The sequence below is a fragment of the Nicotiana tomentosiformis genome, chromosome 8, assembly GCF_000390325.3.
Source record: "Nicotiana tomentosiformis chromosome 8, ASM39032v3, whole genome shotgun sequence".
Taxonomy (NCBI): domain Eukaryota; kingdom Viridiplantae; phylum Streptophyta; class Magnoliopsida; order Solanales; family Solanaceae; genus Nicotiana; species Nicotiana tomentosiformis.
Genome location: NC_090819.1, coordinates 26,764,431 through 26,790,231, shown reverse-complemented (window position 1 = coordinate 26,790,231; position 25,801 = coordinate 26,764,431). Strand labels below are relative to the sequence as shown.

General features: G+C 40.7%; 2 protein-coding genes across 3 annotated transcripts; both read right to left on the bottom strand.

Annotated features, from left to right (window-relative positions):
• Positions 1-1,586: 1,586 nt before the first annotated feature.
• On the bottom strand, positions 1,587-2,390 carry LOC138897226 (uncharacterized). Its single transcript, XM_070183189.1, has one exon. The coding sequence runs from the start codon at positions 2,388-2,390 to the stop codon at positions 1,587-1,589; it is 804 nt and encodes a 267-aa protein (XP_070039290.1).
• A 6,130-nt stretch (positions 2,391-8,520) lies between these two features.
• Positions 8,521-13,471, bottom strand: LOC104096929 (F-box protein At4g00755-like). Of its 2 annotated transcripts, none has more exons than XM_009603385.4 (6): positions 13,322-13,471; positions 11,389-11,572; positions 9,948-10,370; positions 9,673-9,839; positions 9,331-9,449; positions 8,521-8,981 (listed from the first exon to the last, which is right to left on the bottom strand). In XM_009603385.4, exons 2-6 carry the CDS (start codon positions 11,513-11,515, stop codon positions 8,699-8,701), a joined length of 1,119 nt encoding a protein of 372 aa, XP_009601680.1. In that variant the 5' UTR covers positions 11,516-11,572; positions 13,322-13,471; the 3' UTR covers positions 8,521-8,698. The 2 variants fall into 2 exon arrangements, with proteins under 2 accessions (XP_009601680.1, XP_009601681.1); XM_009603386.4 differs by lacking the exon at positions 13,322-13,471 and adding an exon at positions 10,914-10,969 and having other exon boundaries at positions 11,389-11,537.
• Between the last annotated feature and the right edge of the window lie 12,330 nt (positions 13,472-25,801).

Below are 25,801 nucleotides of genomic sequence, written 5' to 3'. Positions count from 1 at the left end.
AAACCGCTAACAGTCGTAGACAAAACTCTATCAGACTATTCGGTATGAAGAGGGAAAATCGCTCGACTACCCCTAGCCTACAACCCTAATGCTCGACTCCACACGTTCCTATCAAGAGCCATGTCCCCGGATATCTGAAGTCGCGCCATGTCTTGCCTGATCACCTCGCTCCAATCCTTCTTAGGCCACCCTCAACCTCTTCTCGTACCAGCCAAAGCCAACCGCTCATACCTCCTAACCGGGGAATCTAGGCTTCTCCTCCGCACGTGCACGAACCATCTAAGCCTCGCTTCCCGTATCTTATCGTCCACGGGAGCAACGCCCACCCTCTCCCGAATATCTTCATTCCTAATCTTATCTAGTCTAGTATGCCCGCACATCCATCTCAACATCATCATTTCGGCTACTTTCTTCTTCTAGATATGTGAATTTTTGACTGGCCAACACGCAACCCCATACAATATGGTCGGTCTAACCACCGCTCTGTAGAACTTACCTTTAAGTTTCAGTGGCACATTCTTGTCACACGGGACTCTAAACGCTAACCGCCATGTCATCCATCCCACCCCAATACGGTGCGTGACATCCTCGTCGATCTCCTCATCTCCCTAGATAATTTCCCCCAAGTACTTGAAACTTTCTCTTTTGGGGATGACTTGTGAGTCGAGCCTCACTTTCGTCTTAGTCCTACTCAACTTGAAACCTTTGGACTCCAGAGTCTGCCTCCATACCTCTAGTCTCTCATTAACGCCGCCTCGCATCTCATCAATCAGAACTATATCATCAGCGAACAACATACACTATGGCACCTCCCCTTGAATATGGTGTGTCAGAGCATCCATCGTCAGGGCAAATAAGAACGGGCTGAGCAAAGATCCTTGGTGTAACCCCATAATCACCGGAAAAAGCTCCGAGTCACCTCCCGCAGTCCTAACCCGAATCTTAGCTCCATCATACATCGCTCTAATGTACGTTACCGGCATCACTTTCACCTCTGGGCATCTCCAAAGAACATCCCTATGGACCTTGTCGTACGCCTTCTCTAGGTTAATAAACATCATGTGCAAATCCCTCTTCCTATCCATATATTGTTCCACCAACCTCCTGATAAGGTGGATAGCTTCCATAGAAGAACGGCCCGGCATGAACCCGAACTGATTTTCAGAAATAGACACCGCCCTACTTACCCTCCCTTCCACCACCCTCTCCCAAACTTTAATGGTATAACTTAGCAACTTGATGCCCCTATAGTTGTTACAATTCTGGATATCACCTTTGTTCTTATACAACAGAATCATCGTACTATATCTCCACTCATCTAGCATCCTCTTCGTCTTGAAAATAGCATTAAACAGTCAAGTCAGCCAATCCAAGCATGCTCTACCCAAATACCTCCAAAATTCTACTGGAATATCGTCTAGTCCGGTCACTTTGCCCCGACTCATCTTACGCATAGCTCCCACGACCTCCTCAACCTTAATACGTTAACAGTACCTAAAGTCTCGGTGACTCTCGGAGTGCCCCAACTCCCCTAGCATGATGTTACCATTCCCCTCTTCATTCAGAAGCTTATGAAAGTACGTCTGTCATCTATGCTTAATCTGGGACTCTTCCATCAACACTCTACCTTCCTCATCTTTGATGCACCTCACTTGATTCAGGTCACGAGCCTTCCTCTCTCTCGCTTTGGCCAGCCGGAATAACTTCTTATCCCTACCTTTGCCCCCCAGTTCCTCATACAACCGACCAAATGCAGCAGTCTTAGCCTCTGTGACCGCTAATTTCGCCTCCTTCCTAGCTTCCTTATATCTTACTTTGTTCGCTCTCCTCTGCTCCTCGTCGGTGCTCTCTTCTAACATAAGGCACGCCGCTTTCTTTGATTCCACTTTACCTTGGACCACGTCATTCCACCACTGGTCGCCTCGGTGCCCGCTAGAGTAGCCCTTCGAGACCCCTAACACCTGTCTCGCCGCCTCCCGTATAAAGTCCACCGTTGCCGTCCACATAGCGCTAGCATCCCTACCACTCTTCCAGGCACCCATAACCATCAGCCACCCCTTTAACTCCTGCACATTATCCTTAGTCAAAACACCCCACCTGATCCTCGGTTGACCCCGTACAAACCTCTTGTTCCTCTTTATCAAGATACCGACGTCCATCACCAGGAGCCTATGTTGAGTCGCGAGATTCTCACTCGGGATCACCTTATAATCCCCAAAGTCGAAGCCACCGTGCACCTCGCCATAGCTCCCAGCAGACGACCCAATATGACCATTGAAATCCCCTCCAATAAATAACTTCTTCGTAGGCGGAATACCCTGCACCATCTCATCCAACCCCTCCCAGAAATGCCTCTTAACCTCCTCGTCCAAGACCCCTTGCAATGACATTTAGAGCGCTCCCTCCAACTGCTAAATTAATCGCCATCAATCTGTCATTCACCCGCCTAACCTCACTCTCTGAGCTCCATATCCACCAAAATACCCACTCCGTTCTTGCCCTTCATGCGCCTGGAGTACCACAATTTAAACCCGTCCGCATTCCTCGCCTTCGATCCTACCCTCCTGGTCTCCTGAACACAAGCTATATTGACCTTCCTCTTCTGGAGAATCTTCGCCAGCTCTATAGACTTACCCGTCAACGTCCCTATATTCCACGATCCAATCCTCAACCTACAGGCTCCCTTGTTCCCTTTACCCCCACTGGGCTCCGTCCCACCCCCTAACCCGTACCCTACCCCCCTCCCCTCCACTCGCCCACCCTGAGGACATGACCCTACTCTGCCATTACAAACCACAACCGATATACCTACGGTGGTCTAGACAAAAATGCAACTACAAACAAGCAAAGGTCCAAACTCAAAAGGAACAAATATTACGAACTACTACAACAACAAATTAACTAACACAAGAGAAAGAGAAATAGGTGACGGGAGGTACCAATTCCCGCGAATAGAACTTAGACTTTCGACTTGCTATACTCCCGCTGTTGTGGAACCCAAGGTCCAACCTTTGTGATTGCCAACCGGCCTGCTCTGCTGCGTTTGCGCGTGCACCTCCCATCCATCACCAAACAGCCACCAAAAAAGTGCTACCTAGAAAACACACAACACACCACGAGACCGAGAAAAATAGACGAGTGCAGGATTGTCACCGTCACCACTGGTGACACACGGATCTGATGGTGGCCCGAATGAAAGTCGTCGGACCAGATGTCACCGAAAAACAGTGACATGCCGAGAAACAGTGGGCATGAAAAAGTATAAAGAAGAAAGGAAGCACAGAGGAAGGGGTTGGGATTGAAGCCGGAAAAAGGAGAAGAAAGACGGAGCGACGTCGGTGGTACGACGGTCGCCGGCCTAGCTACTTCTAGGGTTAAGAAGGGGGAAGGTCTGCGTATAAACTTCCCTCCCTAGACCCCACTAGTGGGATTATACTGGGTTTTTGTTGTTGTTGTATAGTTTTCTTCATTTTTATGCAATTTTACCTGTTTATAAATATTTACTGTAATTATATTACTTTATAAAATATTAAAATTTAAATACCTATGGGGCTTACTGTCGCGGACCCGTTTTCTAGGGGTTCGGCGAGGGCAGCAAGATAGCCTGACTACTACTCTTTCTTTAGCCCTAAACAAGAAACAAGTACAAAATCGTTCTTTGGACCAAGGCAATCACACAAACTCAAATGTTAGAGGGATAACAAAATGAAAGACACAAAGATGGGAGGCCAAGGCCAATTTTCGGGGTTTATCTCATATACAAAAGAAAGAAATACAAGTAAAGAGATCTGCCTTCTAACAAGACCTAAGTATGCTTATTTATACAGAAAATGTCCACAGGCAGTTAAGCTGGCTGTGGGCCCGTCCAGCCTATGGTGCACTGTTTTGTGCTGGCTTCATGTGATTTCCAGGAAGGTGTTGGCAGCCTATGTGCCAATTGACTTGTCCAGCTGTTGTGTCCCAATTCTTGCTGGCAGGCAGTTGCTCCCATGTTCATCCAGACAGAGTGTGGCCCTACCTAGCTGTGCAGCACATGCCTTTGCTGGCAGCATGTTGCTTCCATGATTGTCCTGGCAGACTGTGGTCCTGCCCAGTTGTGCTGCATGTGACTTTGCTGACAAAAAGTAGCCCCTAGGAGGGCCCGGACAGCCTGTCGGATTGTTGCTTCCATATGCAAATACTTTTTGATCTTTGGCAGCCAAGTTTGGCTCGTTTGGCAGCCCTTTAGGCGCCAAATTTGGGAGGAAAATATGCGGGTCGGTGCACTCTCCCTCACTTAAAATGGCGACGACCTCGGCGCCACATCGATTCAAGTAGTCGTGAACTTGATCTTTGAACGGCCACAATGCCTCATATTTTTCCCACGTTGCCCCTTCTGATGGTTGCCCTTTCCAACGGACAAGAAATTGGGCGCTTTAATTTCCCCAATCTACTCCTTGTATCACCCGATGGTTGATAATGGCCTCAACTTTCTTGTCGACGTCCGAAGAACTTGTGAAAACATTTGGTCGCCCGGATTGCCTCCGTTCCCTATCACCCTTGTCTCTATAAGGTTCCTTTAACGGACTGACATGCCTTGACCCAAGCAGCTTTCCAGGTTGCTTCCTTGAATCCTCCAACTTTGGAGGTGCCATGTACGGACCCATGGTAGGCGGCTTCGCCCACGGAATCAAGTCCTTACCCTTAAGGACTCGTTGTTCACAAGGAGTCAAGGCTTTGTCCATCTTGACCTCCTTAGTCTCTGCCCCGATTGCCAAAACCGGTGCTCCCTCTTCCTTGAAGCCTTTTACGATTTGAATCGCGGACAACAAACTAACAACTTGCGGTACCCGAACTGTCGGTACCATACACGGACCCCTTGGGTCATAAATATAGATCTGGTTGAGAAATGGGCATATGAATGCCTTCACTGCATCCCAATAATCCAGCCCCAGTACCAGATCAAATACGTCCAGGGAAGCGACAAAGAAACTCATGTTTCCCTGCCAAGCTCCTAAGTTGAGCTGCACATTGCGGGCGATCCCTTTCACGTTGGTGGGTTTGGCGTTCACCGTCTTCAGTACAGAACAGCTAGGACCAAACACAAGGCTAAGTGACTTAGCCTTTGCTTCGGACACGAAATTGTGTGTCGCGCCGGTGTATACCATGATACGAACAGATTGTCCGTTCAATTAAGCATCCACGAACAGTGATCCTGGTTCCCCTGATTGGCGCTCCTTGCCAATCACATCGTCGCCTAACGCATGAACCAGTTTGACAATGTCATGCTTAACTTGGGTTGTTTGCTTCACAGCAGGCTTTTCGACTACTGATGCGCCCAATATCATGTTGCCAAGATGAGCTATGGCTGGTGGTTGTTCTTTGGCTTGTTCATCGGCTTGGATTCTTTCCTCTGTTAGCCTCCGCTCGGCCGTAATTATGGCACCGAGTTTCTTTAAAGAAGGACAATCCTTGTAGCCATGACTAGAGTCCTTGCAGATATAACAACCATTGCGGGGACCAGCTTCCTTCCTCTTTTGGTTGTCGCGCCAGTACGCCTTGTTGCTTTGTTCTCTAGAATCGCGGTCAGGGGCAGCAACTTGTTTGCCCTTCTCCCGATATCCATGGTCTCCATCTGGTTGGAAGTTGGCGTCCCTTGCCTTTGTGGATTCTGTCCTATAATTATTTAAGGACTCAGCCACCGTGATAGCTTCATCGACGTCTTGGACTTGACGTCGCTGCAATTCCTGCCTTGACCAGTCTTGAAGGCCATCGATGAAAGTGAATAACAAGTCATCGCTTTCCAAGTTCGGAATCTGCAGGATGAGTTTAGTGAAATTCTTCACGTACTCGCTTATGGAAGTTGTTTGCCTGAGCTCTCTTAACTTCCTACGTGCCTCATTGACAACGTTTTGGGGGTAAAACTGGCGCTTCAGTTCGAACTTGAACTGATCCCAACTCTTGATGGAGCAAGTTCCCTTCTCCATGTCGGCTTTCTTCCGTCTCCACCAAAGCATGGCGGTATCGGCAAGATACATCGTTGCTGCCCGGATCTTGGCAGCCTCATCAACGATGCAAAGGTGCTCAAAGTAGTCTTCCATCTTCCAGATGAAGTTCTCTACTTCTTGAGCGTCTCGTTCGCCCCTAAACTCCTTCGGTTTTGGGCCCTCGATCTTGGTTTCCCGCACTGTCACATGACCAGTGCCACCGGCTAACTCTACTGCCTTCAGTTGTTGCCTTAGGGCCTCAATTTCCCCGTGCAACGCCGATACAGCCTCGGTCAGCTTAAGCTCAAGGTTGGTCAGTCCTTCCTTGTGCTAAAGAATTGCTTGATCTACCGACTCTTTGACCTCTTCTAGTCCATCTAGAGTCGTAGACTCAAGTGCTTGGAAGTTGTGCTGAACTTCTCCCATGTGCTGGTTTAGAGCATCTAAACTAGCTTCTGTGAGACCCATTCTCACGTTTAAAGGATTTGAGGCAGAAGCCTCACAATCTTCACTACGGCTAACCTGTTGTGGGGGAAGCAATAAAGCTGGCGCCTCACTTGTTACGGCTATGGCGGGATCTCGCATTTTGCTTGTTCCTCTCTTCTTCGGTTTCTGCCGCTTTGTTGGTGACTCGTCTCTGCCACGAATATTGTCTAAATTGACGTTATCTCCATCAGTTTCCATGGTCGATAACCTTTGCTCCGATACCACTTCTCGCGGACCCGTTTTCTTGGGGTTCGGCGAGGGCAGCAAGATAGCCTGACTACTACTCTTGCTTCAGCCTAAATAAGAAACAAGCACAAAATCGTGCTTTGGACTAAGGCAATCACACAAACTCAAATGTTGGAGGGATAACGAAATGAAAGACACAAAGATGGGAGGCCAAGGCCAATTTTCGGGGTTTATCTCATATACAAAAAAAGAAAATACAAGTAAAGAGATCTGCCTTCTAACAAGGCCTAAGTAAGCCTATTTATACAGAAAATGTCCACCGGCAGCTAAGCTGGTTGTGGGCCCGTCCAGCCTGTGGTGCACTGCTTTGTGCTGGCTTCATGTGATTTTCAGGAAAGTGTTGGCAGCCCATGTGCCAATTGACTTGTCCAGCTGCTGTGCCCCAATTTTTGCTGGCAGGCAGTTGCTCCCATGTTCATCCAGACAGGGTGTGGCCCTACCTAGCTGTGCAACACATGCCTTTGCTGGCAGCATGTTGCTTCCATGATTGTCCTGGCAGACTGTGGTCCTGCCCAGTTGTGCTGCATGTCACTTTGCTTACAAAAAGTAGCCCCTAGGAGGGCCCGGACAGCCTGTCGGATTGTTGCCTCCATGTGCAAAGACCTTCTGGTGTTTGGCAGCCAAGTTTGGCTCGTTTGGCAGCCCTTTAGGCGAAAAATTTGGGCGGAAAATATGCGGGTCGGTGCATTACGCCCCGTGCCTCGGGGCTTACGCCTCGCTGAGACATATGTAAAACGTGCCGCCTTACGCCCACGCCTTTTAAAACACTGCTACCATTGAAGAGCTTGGAAATAACCCTTGTTCAGGTATCCTACCACTGAATTCAATATCATAATGGATCAACCATATATTTCAAGGTGGTCTTGAGTAAATGTTGAACGTAACAATTAAGTCTGCAAGAATATTTTTAAAAAACCAGCTATTTCTCTGTGGTTTCGATTCTTAAGATCCCTTTTTACTATGATTAAGATATTAGATAAAGCTCGAGTAAAATTAAGTAAAAGTTTGACTGTCTGATGTGAAAGAATTAGCAGGCAAGTTGGGAAAATCCGACTAACTGATGCGAAAATACTAGCAGGCAAGTTGTGAAAGACCAACTGGCTGATGTGAAAGAATGAGCAAGCTGAGTTGTGTTAAGGTTGACATGATTAAGGCTGAAAACAAAGCTAGTCGGTTCTTCCTGAAATGTGCGGTCGACTAAACATCTAAGGTAAAACGCATTCGTGGCTTACGGTAGAACTTTAAATCCATAAATTGTTTTATCTTTAAATTATTAAACATTAGGTTCTCAAGAATTCATTAAAATCAACTCACAATAAGCACTTTCTCAAGGATAATGCTTCATTTAGATCTGATGAATTAAATATACATAGGACCAGATTTCTCCATCCAAACAGCCTCACGTGTTTGTTTCAAAAACAGGTAAAACAATTTAACCCAAATCGGGAAACGTTTCTCAAATGTGGTTTGATCGAGAAAAAAAACTCAAACAAGTAAAAAGATTTTGAAAAGATATCTCAATACTATCTGAAAACAAACGTTAGCAGAACTCAAAGAAGTGGATAATACTTGAGGAAAACCAGATAAGAGAATTCACGAAATACACTACCGCAGGATCAAAAACCAATCAAGATTACAAACAGCTTGACCTAAATTTTCCTTTCTAACGAAAAACAGTCACAATGCGTCAATGCCACATTCATCAACGGTGCACCTCTTTTTGCTGTTTATTTGCATTCCGCTTGAAATATTCGGGAAAAACTATGATAAAAGCAAACCAGTCAATTATGCAGGTCTAAGCCAAAAGGACCACAAGGGCATTAAAGAACGTAAAAACTTACCCAAGTGTTTACACCAGATCAATAGATACACATGTATTTTCTCATAACACTTCTCTCATTTAACTTTGGTTAATTGACATATATTCTCCTCATTAGTTACTTAACCACGGTAAGTTGACTTGAAGGAAATTTAAAAACTACATGCAAGAGATTATCATACTAGTAAGGTTGGACAGGATCATCCATTTCATCATCGTCATCCCATTCCATGACTTCGATACCTGGATGGTAATCCCCTACCAGAAACCCCATAAGACCTACATGTTCAACCACTTCTTCTTCTGATGACACCGGAGACATATTTGAGTCTTCTGAAAAGCTTTGCAACATCCATCGGAAAACCTCCGGGTTGTACCTCAACATAAACTTCCCTGATGGGTCGAGGATTTCTATGTCAAATGCAGGGCAGAGGGGTCGCCCGAGAGCTTTCACATGGCAAACGCTGCATATATGAATGAAACAGGATTAGAACACTCGAGAGCGAAATTAGCACTAGGCAGCTGCCTCAGCAAGGATCTACGCCACGCTTATGACCCAGACGCATGTCTACTCCTACCAAAGGCGGATCCACGATTTTAATTTGGTAGATTAACTTTTAAGGTTCTTAGCAATGAGTTCATTATAATTCTGAAATTATGCTTCATATTTATATCTGTTGAAATTTTAGTGCTTCAATTGAAACCATTCCACAAAGGCTGCATCTGCCTCCGGCTGCTACATCTTGTTGATGGGTAGAGCAATAGAGAAGAAGTAGATCTTTCAAGTAAGACTGGGGAGAGCAGAAAACTAACCATATGTAAAACAAGTCATCCCCTTGTTGCCTCTGAACTCTACCCAACAGTTCAATCTGCAGATATCCACCAATGCAAAGCACTGGTTCTGGTAGCTTGAACTGTTGTAAGCGGTTTTCCTGCTCATCAATTTTATAATAGGTTAAATCTTCCCATGCAAGCACTCTATGACACTCCTTTCGAAAGCTCTAAGATGAAGCTTAAACTAGTTGAGATTTTACTCATGACACTACTTTGGCAAGATAAAAGGTGACACCGGCCTTACCAGTGGGAAATACTTCTAACAAAAACAAATTAGACATGAGACCATCTGTGTTAGGAAAGAAAGTTATAAAAGAATACCTGTACCATAGGGTATACTTCTGAGGTATATGTCCATATGAACTTGTCATCAGCAGGCAGTTCCTGAGGCACTTGCAGGATATCATTTTCGTATGATATTTTGGGGTGTCCTAATCGAAATCGAACAGATTTTGCAGAGTATATAGGCTCGCCGGTTTGGAAATAAGCTGAATATGAAACATTACATATTAGTCAAGACTCAAGCGGACCAAGTAAAACTTGGGAAATCTGTGAAACTTATGTCGAAAAGACAGAATGAAGCTGAAGCAAATCACCTTCAAAAGGTTGTACATTGATTTCAGTAATAACACAGAGATCAGCTTTCAATTTGTAAATTAGTGTCTCAGAGGCATCCGGATCAGCATGTCCTTTACTTGACCAGTATGAAGGTCTATTTAGATATCTGTCCCTAGTTGTTAGAGTATTGACAATACTTTCACTAGGAAATCTATCTGTACTCGAAGCACTAACTGCATAACCTATGCATTCACTTTGAGATGAGTTTAATGTAGTAATAGCTTGAAGTAGAGAAGCATAAACATTGTGGTCTCTCTTTAAAATATCCCAACTGGTATTGTTAGATCCAATGCCATTGGCTTCTTCTGTTGTTATCCAATCTGGTTCAGTTATACGTGCAATTCTAGAAAGCTGTGGAAACCTTCTCAGGCATAGTTGCTTGGAAAGTCCATTTGTGATCACTGCAAATAAATAAGTCACAGTGTTACTATTCTACTTAATATCAAGCCATTCTTCTCCCAATGATAATGAACCTCAAATGACTTCCTAGTATTAAAATATGAATGCCTATTTCTGAAGAAAGGGCTAACTAGCCCTAATTTTCTTGTACAGAAATTTTGAAATTCAAAGAAATATATGCGGCATTATCAAACCTGAAAAGGCAGAAAGTTTGAAAACTGGTATTCCAATGATATTCAGGATATTTTCAAACTTCCAAAAATTAATTAATTGGACATCAGCTTATAAAAGAAACGCTATGATGTGTCTTACAGAGTAATAACGAGCTACTACCAATAAATTAACAAGTGAATACATACAATGAAAATGAGCACAACAAAATTCGATCTTAAAAATCACATGCAACAAAGAAAGCAACATTCGATTAGATCACATCAGCAATATTTGATGATTAGCCAAAAGAGGAAGGGGCCATCATTACTAGATCAAACTTCTAGACAGAAGTTCATTGTGCCATATGGAAACAAATACCTAATTTGTTGTACCTTGTAAGGATCCATTTCGTCCTTCCTCATTCAAAAAGGCTTTGTCCATACTCATTCTGAACAATTAAAATGCATATTAAGATTAAGTTCTAGCCTCATAGCTTAAAGCAGGTCCAGATGCAAACAAAGAAAGTGTTGTGAATTCACAATCCTAAAATGGTTACATCTCCAGCATTAATCTACGATCAACTAAAACAACAGTAAGCCTAAATTGAGAAGATACACATTTGTCTCATTTTAGCAAGCTATGGCCCTTAAGCAATTATCCATAACCAGCAAACACTGAATGACAAGAATTTCCAGCCTCATTAATTATGTGATGTAATGTGACCAAATATATATATAGCATAGGAAACAGGTGAAACTCAACAAGATGAGTAGATATTACTATGAATAAAAGAATACATTTTCAGTGTCACTGCCTAGAATAACAATCATTGGACTGCTGTAACAGAGATATGCTTGGATAACTCACCAAAATGGTGCCAAAGGCGAGACACAGAACCTGCATGGACCACATCAGCTGGATCATTCAAACACGCCAGAATATTAACTGACATGTCACTTTGAAGCGACTGTACAAAATCAATCCCAGTCTCCATTATGATTGACAGGCCGCTATAAAAGTTAATCCATCAATGCACTCAAAGTTCCAAAACCTGAATCATCATCATACATAAAATTCACATGACAAGCATAAACATTTTTAAAAAATGGAAAAAAGAGAGAAGGAAAAGAATGACAATTATCCAACCAATCTTTGACAATTCAAAATAAAATAGAAAACCAGGTTTCCAGACAATCAATCAATCAACTATTCCTCAATCCAAAAGTAAGTTGGCATCAGTTATGAATCCTCTATATCCATCTCATTCTATTTAGGCGAAGTTCATTCCACTTCCAAGTATGTCTTGTAAGGCAAACTAAGGGTTGTCTAACGGTTCTTAAAACTCACATTTATCTCTACGTAAACATAAAAACCCCTAAACAAACTAAAAAGACTCCTAACCAATACCGAAGCTAAAGTGTAATAATAAGAATTAAAAAAATATTTAGTATAATATATACGGATCTTTCGCTTCCATTTTGTACTATTTTTGACCAAATCAACGTCGATTACGGGAGATTGCATGCTTGTCTAGAAGACTTTCCACCGTAAAATTTTAGGTCTACCTCCTTTTTTTAATCAAGTAGAGAATATATTCATCAATAATGGGAAAACTTCCTGTATACAACAGGTATACCAAAATAATAAAGAAACCTAAGAAAAATAAATGGTTCTCTACCAAAGACACCCATCCTTTATTACAGATAGGAACCTCATGGCTGCACCAAAATGATCTTAAGGATAAGAGGCTATTCTTCATATGTATAAAATCCTGCTTATTTCCTTCAAATGCTATCATATTTCTCTCTATACCACTCATGCTAGAGCTAACAGAGCAATATCCTCTACACTGCTTTTTCTTTTTTGATAAAGGTAAAGTATCACATGCCTACTTCTCTTTGGTCTTCTAAAATCCTAGGTGAATACAACATCCCTTTTATCACGTTCCGTCGTCATAGTATTGCACTTAACAAGTGCATGGGATGTGCATCCAAGGGCATGACCTAATGGTTAATGAAGTGAGTTTTGAAACCACGGAGACCGGGGTTCAAATCTCATCAAATACAAAAAAAGCTAAGTGATTTCTTCTTAACTGCCTTAATGGGCAGAGTTATTCGGTATCTGTTCTGGTGGGAGGTTGTAGGTACCCAATAAATAGTCGAGGTGCATTATCCGTTAGGTGTTTTAGTGATCCCCATATCAAATTTAACATTTTCATATCTATGGCATTCATTTTGTGGATAAGTAAGACCTTTGAGGTCCAATATTCAATCTCATGCAACATAATTCGCATCACAACCATCCTAAGGACTTGCCTTTCACTTTTTTTTTAGGTGTTTTCCAATCGCATATTTTTTCCCCTAAGAGTCCATATCAGTCATCCTATTTTAATTCTATTCATTAAATCTCCATCTATCATGCCAATGAAGTGGGTGGAAAACACGACGTCTCCTATTTAAATCTCAGCGGAGGCAAAATTAAATAAAACACAAAAAACTGTGGTTACGTCCTGTCCGCCTAATTTGCTAAGTCTTGGTGGGTATAGTACTTGTTCTGTAGCAAGTACCTGATGGAACAATCGAGGTGCACACAAGTTCCAATCACCAATGTCCTCAAACAAAAAAAAAAATTGAGCTTACATATCTGAAAAGTATCTAATCACCTGATATCTGAATTGATAATATCAGGCGCTTAAACAAAGGGGAAAAAAATTAACCATTCATTTACAGTAATAGGGACACTTCGGGATACAGTAAATATCAAATGGTGAGGCTAATACTAAAATAGGGGTAAAAATTACCTTTTCAATTGGAGGAACAGAACAAATCCCTAGAAGTGGGTTCGATCATCAATGGCTTCAACAGAGAGAAATTTGATGCCTCAAATTTAGCAGTGAATAGTTTTTTTTAATCTAAAATGAAAGTTTTGACGATTTTAAGACGAGGATGTGACGTGTGTCGGTGTATATAATATTATAATGTCAGTACACGGGCCGGGCGTGTCAAAAGTCGTGAATACTTATGCGGGCTGTCTTCGGACCACTTGCACAAATAGCTATTTTTAGGACCCCTATTTAAATAATAGCCGAATTCACAAAGCTTTTAAGGTTTAGTCGCTCAGAATCAACTCAAAAATGCGGATCTGAAGTTAAAATTGCAGGTCTGAAGTTTTCGAATTTAAACTTTCGTAGTCTGAAATTAAGCTTCGGCATAGATCAACTTCATACGTGAAGTTTGAAGAAACAGCAGCATCAGGAGGTTCAGTTTAAAATACGTCAAAACTGGCTAAATTTTAAATAATTTTAAACACTAGATAACATATTTTTAGTTGGAGTACTACAAGCGACTACCTAACATTATTTCTATGTTGTCTTCGGCATCATATAACACAGATATTTGAAACTAATTAGCAGTAATCTCAAGTTAATAAAATAATTGATCCTAATTGAATATTATAAATATTTAATAAATTATTTAATACAAATAAAGTTTAAGATCTATAACTTATAAAGCAGATGCGCTCTTGGCTATAAGAAGAAAGATGGATATTAGATGCGCATGTGCAACTTTTAGCTATAATAATTCATATATATATTTTCTGAGTCCGGAACTAAAATATTATAAGTTTTGACTCAAAAGATAAAAATAGGTGAAAATATGTATAATGCATCTAAAACATGCGTTATACCGTAACGGCCAGCTACCCCGTTAAGATATAGCGCATGTAATATATGCACTATACTCAATATTTGCAGCCATAATAATTGACTGCATAGTGCATCAATTATATGTGTTGTGTATATACATACCCCCAACCCCCACCTTCTTCATGATATACTTGTATCAAGGCTAAACTTTAGGGTTGTTTTTGGTTGAACAAAACTAGGGTTGTTCATTTGGATCGAATATCCGAAACCCAAACCGATCCGCTCAATTTCGAATTTCGAATTTCGGATATTTGGATCGAAATTCGGATTGTGTTTATTAAAATTTTGGATATTCGGATCGGATTCGGATTGGTATAATTGTAATCCGATCCGAAATCCGAAATTATTAGGGCATTTATAAATATTAAATTTTAATTTCGGATAGTCAATACTTACTTTACATCTTCTTCCAAGTTATTACCTTTACAATTGCTAGATTTAGCTATATTGGCACCATAATACTTTCATAATTGCAGAAATATGAATTTTTTTTAATGTATTGCCTCTTTTACAAAGAAAATATACATATGAGTTTGCAACTTTGAGGCATAATAATCTGATCCAAAATTCAAAAATCTGATCTGATCCAAACTTTAAAATCCGATCCAATTCGATAATAATTCGGATCGGATTCGGATTGCATTTTAAATAATCTGAAATGTGCTAAATCTGATCTGATCTTATCCATGCAAAACCCTAATTGGAACTATCATTTTGTGTTTGATCTCTAATGGAGTAATAGTCGAATTGAGTGACTTGAAAACCTTTTTGTATTGGGCAATTAAAAATGATGACTTTCCCAAAGAACAAATGATGACCTTCTTTCTAAAAAGCAGAGTATTAGCCTAACTTTTTATACTATCGACAAGTATGTTCCTTAGAAGATAAAGTCTATGGCACTGAAAACTACATACGTAGCTCAATCAATTTATACTTAAATATTTGTACTAATTCCTAATACAAGTTCTGCTAGAGAGTAAAATAAGTCAAAAATTCACAAATACGTGAATATAGAAAAATTCACAGAGTTATATGGGCTAATTTTCAAGTTAAATTGTTAATTATACTGAAATCATATTATTTTCTCCGTTTTAATTTATGTAACGTAGTTTGATTCGACAATAAGTTTAATTAAAAAACAACAACAACCCAGTATAATCTCACTAGTGGGGTCTGGGGAGGGTAGTATGTACGCAGACCTTACCCCTACCCTGGGGTAGAGAGGCTGTTTCCGATAGACCCTCGGCTCCCCAGAAGATACCCCTACTCATAATGCCTTACCTCCCGGAATTGTTTTTGGCTCTTTCTACCCTGGATTTGTTACTCACAGACCTTACCCCTACCCTGGGGTAGAGAGACCTTACTCTGCGTATAATCTTATAAGGTCCAATGTACCGAGGGCTAAGCTTGCCTTTCTTACCGAATCTCATAATGCCTTTCATTGGTGATACCTTTAGGAATACCCAGTCATCTACCTGAAACTCCAAGTCTCGTCGTCGATTATTTGCATAGGACTTCTGATGACTCTGAGCTGCTAATAGCCTTTCCCGTATAAGCTTAATATTCTCAACTGCCTGTTGTACCAACTCTGGTCCTACTAACTTAGTTTCCCCAACCTCGAACTATCTGATAGGTGACCTACACTTCCGTCCATAAAGAGCTTCGTATGGAGCCATCTAAATGATGGAATGATAGCTATTATTATACGCGAAATCAATAAGCGGCAGATGATCATCCCGGCTACCCCTGAAGTCTGAATAGTACGCTCAGCCTGGCCATCTGTCTGGGGATGAAATATTGTACTAAGACTTACTTGAGTCCCCAATCCTTTTTGGAAGGACCTCTAGAAATTAGTTGTAAACTGAGCACCTCTATCCGAGATAATAGATATAGGGACACCATAAAGTCTTACTATCTCCTTAATGTAAAGCCTTGCATAATCCTCTGCTAAATACGCAGTCCTAAGCAGCAGAAAATTGGTTGATTTTGTAAGTCTATCAACAATCACCCATATAGAATTGAACTTATGCTGGGTACGAGGTAATCCTACGATGAAATCCATATTAATTACTTCCCACTAGCCTACAATAATCCACCGGGTCTTTGATGCTCAATCTTAACCTGCTGACAGTTAGGGCACTAAGAAACAAACTCTGCTATATCCTTCTTCATTTCGTCCCACCAATATATTTCCCTGATATCATGATACATCTTTGTTTCTCCTGGATGGACAGAATAACGAGAATAGTGAATCTCTCCCGTAACCTGTCGGCGCAGCCTTGCAACATTAGGGACACATAATCGTCCTCGATATCTGAGGACTCCATCTCCTGTAATCTCAAATGGTGTCTTCTCCTTTTGAGGGGTTGTATCCCTGTAATGAGCTAACACATGAACCTCGTACTAGCGTTCCCTCACTTCAGTTACTAAAGAGGATGTTGTCGTGTCCTGAATAGTAACTCCGGTATCACCTTAGTCCAGTAATCGAACTCCAAGACTAGCTAGCTGATGAATCTCATGGGCTATTCCACTCTTCTTTAGCTGTAAATATGACAGGCTACCCATAGATCTACGGCTGAGGGCGTCGGCTACTACATTCGCCTTCTCCGTATGGTATAAAATATCAACATCATAGTCTTTCAATGGCTCTAACCATCTCCTTTGTCGTAAATTCAATTCCTTTTGCTTGAAGATATATTGAAGGCTCTTATGATCTATATAGATTTTAACATGAATACCATACAAATAGTGCCTCCACATCTTTAATGCATGAATCACCACGGCTAACTCTAAATCGTGAGTAGGGTAATTCTTTTCATGTTTTCTCAGTTTTCTAGAAGCATAAGTGATAACCTTACCATGGCACATCAATACACAACCCAATCCAACACCCGAAGCGTCACAATAGATAGCATAACCATCGGTTCCCTCTAGGAGTGTCAGAACAGGTGCTGAAGTCAATATGTCCTTTAATGCCTGGAAACTTCGCTCACAAGCATCAATCTACCGAAACTTAGCTGCCTTTTGAGTCAACTTTGTCAATGGTGTTGAAAGAGAAGAAAATCCCTCTACAAATCTCCTGTAATAACTTGCCAAACCCAGGATGCTACGAACCTCAGTCGGTGTCGTGGGTCTAGGCCAAGTCTTCACTGCCTCAATCTTTTGTATATCAACCCGGATACCCTCACTTGAAATAATATGCCCAAGGAAAGCTACACAATTCAACCAGAATTCACATTTAGAGAATTTTGCATACAAATTCCCTTTTTGTAAAACTCTAAGGATAGTACGCAAATGATCTGCATACTCAGTCTCTGAATGGGAATAAACCAATATATCATCGATAAATACAATCACGAATAGATTTGGAAAGGGTCTTAGCACACAATTCATCAAGTCTATGAATACTGCTGGGGCATTGGTCAAACCGAATGACATAACACAAAATTTAAGTGCCCGTATCTAGTCCCGAATGCTGTCTTCGAAATATATTTCTCCTTAACCCTAACCTGATGGTACTAGACCTTAAGTCTATCTTCGAGAAACACTTGGCACCCTGCAACTGATCAAATAAATTATCAATCCTCGGGAGCGGGTACTTATTCTTGATCTTCACCTTATTCAACTGCCTGTAATCAATACACATCCGCAAGAAATCATCTTTCTTTCTCACAAATAATACAGGTGCTCCCCACGATGATGTACTAGGTCCGATAAGGCCTTTTTCAAGCAAATCCCTTAGTTGTTCTTTCAACTCTCTGAGCTCTGCATGTGCCATTCTATAAGGAAGAATAGATATCAGCTGAGTATCTGGTAATATGTCGATAGCAAATTCAATCTCTCACTCTGGCGGAAAATCTTGAAGCTCATCGGGAATTACATCGAAAAACTCATTAACCACAGGGATATACTGAACGGTTGGTGACTCTACTTTCACATCCTGTACCCGAACTAAGTGATAAATATAGCCCTTTCTAATCATCTTCTTTTCCTTGAGATAGGAAATAAACCTACCTCTCGGCGATGCCGTATTACCTTTACACTCCAAAACAGGCTCCCTTAGGAACCAGAATCGAACCATATTTGATCTGCAATCAACGTTCCACTCCAAAATAGGCTCCCCTAGGAACCAGAATCGAACCATCTTTGATCTACAATCAACGTTAGCATAACAAGAAGCTAACCAATCCATACCCATTATAACATCAAATTCTACCATATCTAAGTCAATTAGGTCTGCTACTGTAGAACGACTATGAACCACTACTATACAATCTTTATATACTCGCATAGCTATCATTGGATCCCTAACAGGTGTGGACACCTCAAAAGGTTTAACCAACTCAGGTTCTATCCCAAACTTACTAGCAACCAACTGAGTGACATACGATAAGGTGGAACCTGGATCAATCAATGCATATACATCATATGATGAGACTGATAATATACCTGTAACAACATCAGGTGAAGACGCATGATCTTGTCGACCTGCTAATGCATAAATGTTGTTCTGAGGACCGCTCGAGCTAGATGCTCCACCTCTACCTCTACCACGACCGATTGGTGCTTATGAACCTTGCCTAGGGGGACGTACTAATAATGACAAACTAGCTACAGATCCCACTAGATGAACTATACCTGCACCACCTCTTGTAGGACAATGTCTCATAACGTGTCCTGGATAACCACAAGTATAACAAACACCCAACCCCATAAGGCACTGCCCGGCATGCTGCTTACCACACTGAGCATATCATGGCAAGGGCGGCCTCATCTAACTTGACTCACCCCTATACTGAGACTTGAGGCACTTAAATTCTGACTAGGCCTTGAATATATGGAACGATAAAATCTCCTACTGGCAAACTGAAGGGGTGCGCTAGCCAACGGCTGGGCTGGATACCTCGGGTACTGTTGTCTCTGACCACCTCGAACTCACCAGAAGGACCTGAAGATCTCGCTCTCTTACTCTTTCCCCTATCATGCTCATGACCGGTCCTCTGCTTCTGCTTATGCTCCTCTACGCCCTAAATGTATGCCTGAATATGAGAAATATCCATGCCTGGCTGAAGTGAGATCGACATACAGTCCTTAAGCAGGTGCGGCTCCAACTCCATCACGAACCGATAAACCCGATCCTCCATCCTAAATACAATAGTGGGAGTATACGTAGCCAAAGAATGAAACTGAAGGTTGTACTCCCGAACACTCATATTACTTTGCCGAAGGGTCAAGAACCTATTAACTCTGGCACGTCTAAGCTCTGGTGGCAGATAATGACGAAGAAAAGCTTCTGTAAACTCCTGCCATACCGTTGGAGGGGCATCCTCACCACTAGACAACTCCCAAGACTCATAACAATTAACTGCAACATCCTAAAGTCTATAGGAAGGTAGTTCAACTGACTCAGTCGCAGTGGCCTTCAGTACCCTCAAAGTCCTCTGCATCCTATCGATAAATACCTAAGGGTCCTGGTTTGGATTTGCTCCAGTGAATACCGGAGGGTCCAAATTAATGAAATCATGAACCCTCGCACTGATGGCCCTGTCTGCATGACCAATACCTACCTCCTGACATCGAGATTGTGCGGCTACTAATCGAGTCACTAGCTGAATAACATCTCTCATCTCCTGACCTGGTGCATCTGGCTGAGGAGCTAGGTGTACAGGGGCAGGCGTTGGAGCTGGTGCCGCTCGGAGCTCCTCTGGATAGGGCGGGGTATGTGAAGTTTGAGATGGAATCTCACTATAAGACTCTCCCCGAGCCCTGGTAACTTGTGGCATTCGACTAGTAGTCTCATCAGCCACGAACTTGCCCTTCTGGGCTGTTGTAGCCTTCTTAGGCATCGCTGAAAACATAACATATCGTTAAGAAAATGAATCCTCATATCGCACGATCTAAGATAAGAAGGGAGGATAACATCCTATATGTCCTGTAGCCTCCTGTTTATAAATGTGGTGCACAACACACTCATAAATAAGACTCTACTAGACACAGTGTGTAGACAACACTAGGACAGAACTGCTTTGATACCACTTCTGTCACGACCCAAACCGATGGACCATGATGAGTGCCCGAGCCTACTTGTCGAACATCCCTAAGCATACGTCTAATATATAACATGCAATAAGTGTAGGTCATGCATAACGTCTGGCAGTAAACTACTGAATTATGTGAATAACATATGCGAGAAAACATGCTCAAAAGACATATGTATGTATATATATATATATATATATATATATATATATATATATATATATATATATATATATATATATACGGAATACGGTAGGGCAAGCCGACAAGGCCACATACTATCCAGTTGTACATGACTGTCTACAGACCTCTAATAGAGTGTACGACTGTATAAAGGATGGGACTGGGCCCCATCATATCCATATATGTCTACAAACATATCGTACCAAAACCCAAAAGTAGCTCCGGATCAAATGGAGCACACCAACTCTCGTTGAGCAAGTATCCTAAGAAGGGGGATCGTCATCCTGCCTACATGCACCTACGGGCATGGAACGCAGGCCCCAAGAAATAGGGGCGTCAGTATGAATAATGTACGGAGTATGTAAGGCATGAAAATTAGTACATAAAAGACATAAAGAAACATGGAGTAAATGAATCCGCCTGTAAGTCTAAATAACTTTATGAATTCTGAAATATTTATAATGTCATGCATGTGCGTATAAATGCCATATCATGCATAGGTATATGCGTACATAACGTCATCAAGCCTCTGAGGGCATCCCATCATATCAAATTGGCTTCAGTGGGCGAAATCATCAACGTATACCAACTGATCAGGTGGTGGTGCGTATATAACGTCGTAACCTTATTCCATACCCCAGATATATATATATATATATATATATATATATATATATATATATATATATATACGCGTATATAACGCCATCCGGTCATGGGTCAATGTACATGTATAAATGAATACAATGCATAATAAAGTAAGTCAATAAGATCTCTCGGATGTCATACGAACAATATGCCTTCGAGTAATATCACAAAATAACTTTATCAACTTACGTAGTTTCTAAAACCTATGAACAGACGATATAATAATAAGACACATGGGGAATCAACAACATAGGCGCCCCTAGTGATTCTATAAATAGAGGCATTTATGGAAGTTATGTGTTTGCGCGTTTCGTTTGTATCGTATGGATCATGCCAAAAGGAAAGAAAGGATAGCCTTAACACACGTGAGCCGATTCTCTTGACAATCCCTCTAACATACGACAATCGCGACAAAACACATAATGATGGATCAGAGTAGGGAAAATTCGTATGATGTTCTTGAGAAAGGTTGTACCGTACTCCCTTAGAATTGCAACTCACGCTGCTATAGCATTATTGTGGGTCGAATGAATTCTTTTGTGGCTTTCCATCCGTTACTTTGCAAAATATAAACATCTCACTTAATGATGTAGGGAGGTTTCTTTATCATAATGGGTTGTGGGCCTCACTTTATATGGATTAATTTGCCAACAAATCCCCTAAATATGCCACCTAGCTCCATATACCCTAGAGTCACTATTAGGTTTGGTACATAATTCCACTTGCTGCCACGTGGAGATAGTGTTTTCACTAACTACTTATCCACCAATTTCTAATTAGTTTGCTAATTTTCCACTAAAATCAATCATTAACCCATTACCAACATAATTGGGTATATCTTAATTTACTCCAAATACTAATTACTTTTAACATATTTTATACACCTTACTATCATGTTCATGTGATACATTGTATGACACTAGTCCATAAATACAGGGTATTATAGTCTCGACCGTATTTTATTTCAAATTGTCAAATTTCAACGAAACTCATTTTCTTCAATTTTTTTATCCTCTAACCTTCATGGAACTTACTTATCACTTGTTATAAATAACATAAATATCTATATCCTCAAAAATAATCTCATTCCCGATCTTACGAAGATTAACTTACGACGAAATTTTAATGTACGAAAACGCGAAATGTAATAATGCTAGTACTAAGTTTAATAATAAAAAATTATTATGGGATAATCTAGAGCAGATCTCTCTATACCATGAATTACCTTGGATCCTGTGTGTGGATTTCAACGAATTTATTAACAATAATCGCGCAAATGCCCTACTTACTTGTCTCCAAAATATCAACATGGTCTATATGGTGTTCACAGGCTCTAGATTCACCTGGTCAAACCTTAGAAGTACTAGAAGCAACATAATCTTGGAAAGATTAGACCGCTTTTATGCAAACCCATCATGGCTTAGCCTACACCCTGATTCCACTATCACATACCTCCCCCACACCCACTCAGACCACTGTCCACTCCTATTGTCTCTATAAAAAATAACCAAACTAAACAATTTATTTAGGCTGGAAACCATGTGGTTCAGCCACTCGAATTTTAACAATATTATTAATTACCGCTGGAACCAATCCTCCATTTATCATAATGCTCTAAAACACTTTATAACCCACGTCAAGGATTGGAACAAGTCTACTTTTGGGAATATTTTCCACACAAAAAAGGTCCTACTAGCAAGACTAGCAGGACTCCAAAAAATGAACAATCTAAATAAGTATTTATTCCACCAAAACATATAAAATAACCTTCGTGAGCAATATAATTTGGTTCTGAGAAATGAAGAAGACTTTTGGAAGTTAAAATCTAGAGTGCAATGGCTAAATGAGGGTGACGCAAGTACTAAGTTCTTCCACACTTCTACCATCCAAAGAAGAAGACATAACAAGATATTAGGATTAAATGACTCCGTAGGAAACTAGACCTACGATCACAAAAAAATTAATACTATTATCCTAAATCACTACAATGCCATTTACTCAACTGAGCTTACGTCTAGCAACAATACATCTCATGAACGATTTGGGTACTCTCTAACAGAGGAGGATATGAGCCAACTATCAAAGCCCATTTATGAAATAGAAATACATATGGCAATAAAGTCCTTCAAACCTCTTAAAGCGCATGGGCCGGATGGTCTACATCCAATTCATTCAAAAGTAGTGGAATTCTACCAGATGCGTTGTCACCCATATTTGCGAAGATTCTTTTGAATCTTTTACCATTCCCAGTGAGATAAATACCACCTTTATCACACTCATCCCAAAAATTTAAAACCCTGAGCACATATCCCAATATAGACCAATCAACCTATGTAACACTGTCTATAAAACGATTACCAAAATTATTGTCAACAGGATTCGACTATTCCTCAAACATCTCATTAGTCCCAATCAGTGTAGTTTCCTTCCGGGTAGAAGGGTTGTTGACAATGCAATCATAGTGCAAGAAACAATCCACTCCTTCTATCACGCCCCAAAACCGAGGAGCGCGACCGGTGCTCAACCGAGTGAACCTGACCGAGCAAGCCTGTTAGATTCCTTCTACCCAAATTCATTCGTGAATAAAAAGGAGATTTAATCCGTTAATCAAATACTGAAGAGATTTCATTAACCGCTTCCATTTCATTCCCATTAACAACATCATTCAATATTTTTAAAATAGTACGAGTTTATAGATTTAATGGAAAACATGTTGCCAAATACCAACAGTTCTAATCCAATTCCCAACATCAAATACCACCCATAACCTGTCTACGGAGCCTCTAAGTACAACTGAAGAGTAATATGGAAATGTCGGCAACAAGGCCCCGGCTATACCTCAACCACAAAGTACATGAGAAACAAAAGATACATGACCCCGAAATGAAGTGGGACTCACCAAATCGGCTAAAAGGAGTGTACTGCTATCACTGATCAATGCCACCTGCTGTAGAACCACCTGCATCCATTAAAGATGCAGTGCCCCCGGCAAAAGGGACGTTAGTACTGTCGAATAACACTAGTATGTATATCTAGAAATCCCCTTTCAAAATAGAATGCCCATATGATCTATACGTGGAACACATAATATAATGTAATTGAAACAACCTGTACAAACAAGGACAACAAAAGGGGCACCTATTGTCTGCATTAATAATGTGTCTCATTAGACCATCCTTAGTGTTCACATATCATATTATATACTTATGCGTTTCATAGACCGCCCATAGTGTTTATTCATACCATACAGCTATACCTCTTATACACAATGCACCTATGCGTTTCATAGACCGTCCATAAGATTTCATATCACAATGGATTTCATAACGCAATGTACCTATGCATTCATAGACCGTCCACAGGATTTCATATCACAATGGATTTTATAACACAATGTACCTATGCGTTCATAGACCGTCCACAGGATTTCATATCACAATGGATTTCATAACACAATGTACCTATGCGTTCATAGACCGTCCACAGGATTTTATAACACAATATACTTCATAACACAATGTACCTATGCGTTTCATAGACCGTTCATAGGGTTTCATAATACAATATACCTATGCGTTTCATAAACCGTTCATAGGGTTTCATAACACAATATACCTATGCATTTCATAGACCGTCCATAGGGTTTTATAACACAATATACCTATGTATTTCATAGACCGTCCATAGGGTTTCATAATACAATATACCTATGCGTTTCATAGACCGTTCATAAGGTTTCATAACACATTGGAAACAAAAGTACAAATACGTACATCTCATAACCTTTCACATCACATATCACCTCATTCGTACTTTCAACCACTTACAACATTATTATTTCATTGGCTCTCTTGGCCATACATATGATTCTTTATTCATGGTGAAATAGCCGTATTTTATATTTCACACTTTTATTTCTTCCCTTTCATAGATCATCATCATAATTATCAACAAGTAGAATATTCCGAAAATCACAACTTTAAATTCATTAGTAATGAAGGCTTTAAACACAATCGATTTCTTTCCAATAAATGGAGTAAAATGATTGGCAATCAAAGTACAAGTTAAAATCGTACACAATTTCCACTCACGAGTATGGAAGAACGCAAAACACATTGAAAATTACTTACAAAGCATAGCATTAGCTAAAACAGCCACATATGGGCATCACTTGAGTTCATAAACTTTTAGCCGATTATATTGTCGAAGTCAATTTTGAAATAGTTGAGTCAAAGCTCATTTTATAATCTTTCTCACATTATTTCATTTCATTGGCACCATGGGTCATAAGTATAACTTTCACTATTGGCACGTTGGCCACACTTTATATTTCCAATTTACTTATTTCACTTCCAACCATCTTTATAGGTTATCAACAATAAGACATTCCCAATCAAGACTTTAGGTACACATATGAGCAATTAAGAGTCTTAAGAATATTGATATTTTCTCACACAATTTGGCATACTAGCTTTCATTTGAAATACGATTCAAGCCACCACATTTTAATACGCAACCCATACTTTGAAACTCACGGAAACATTATGGAATTCAATTCCAAGAGAGAAACTTTAGCCAACATACCTTAATTGAGCTTTCCTTAAATTATTACAACGTTCTGAAAATTCTAGCAATCCCAATCTATTAGAGACATAACAAAATTGAACCATAATTAGGAAGATATTCATGGTCTCAGCTTATTTG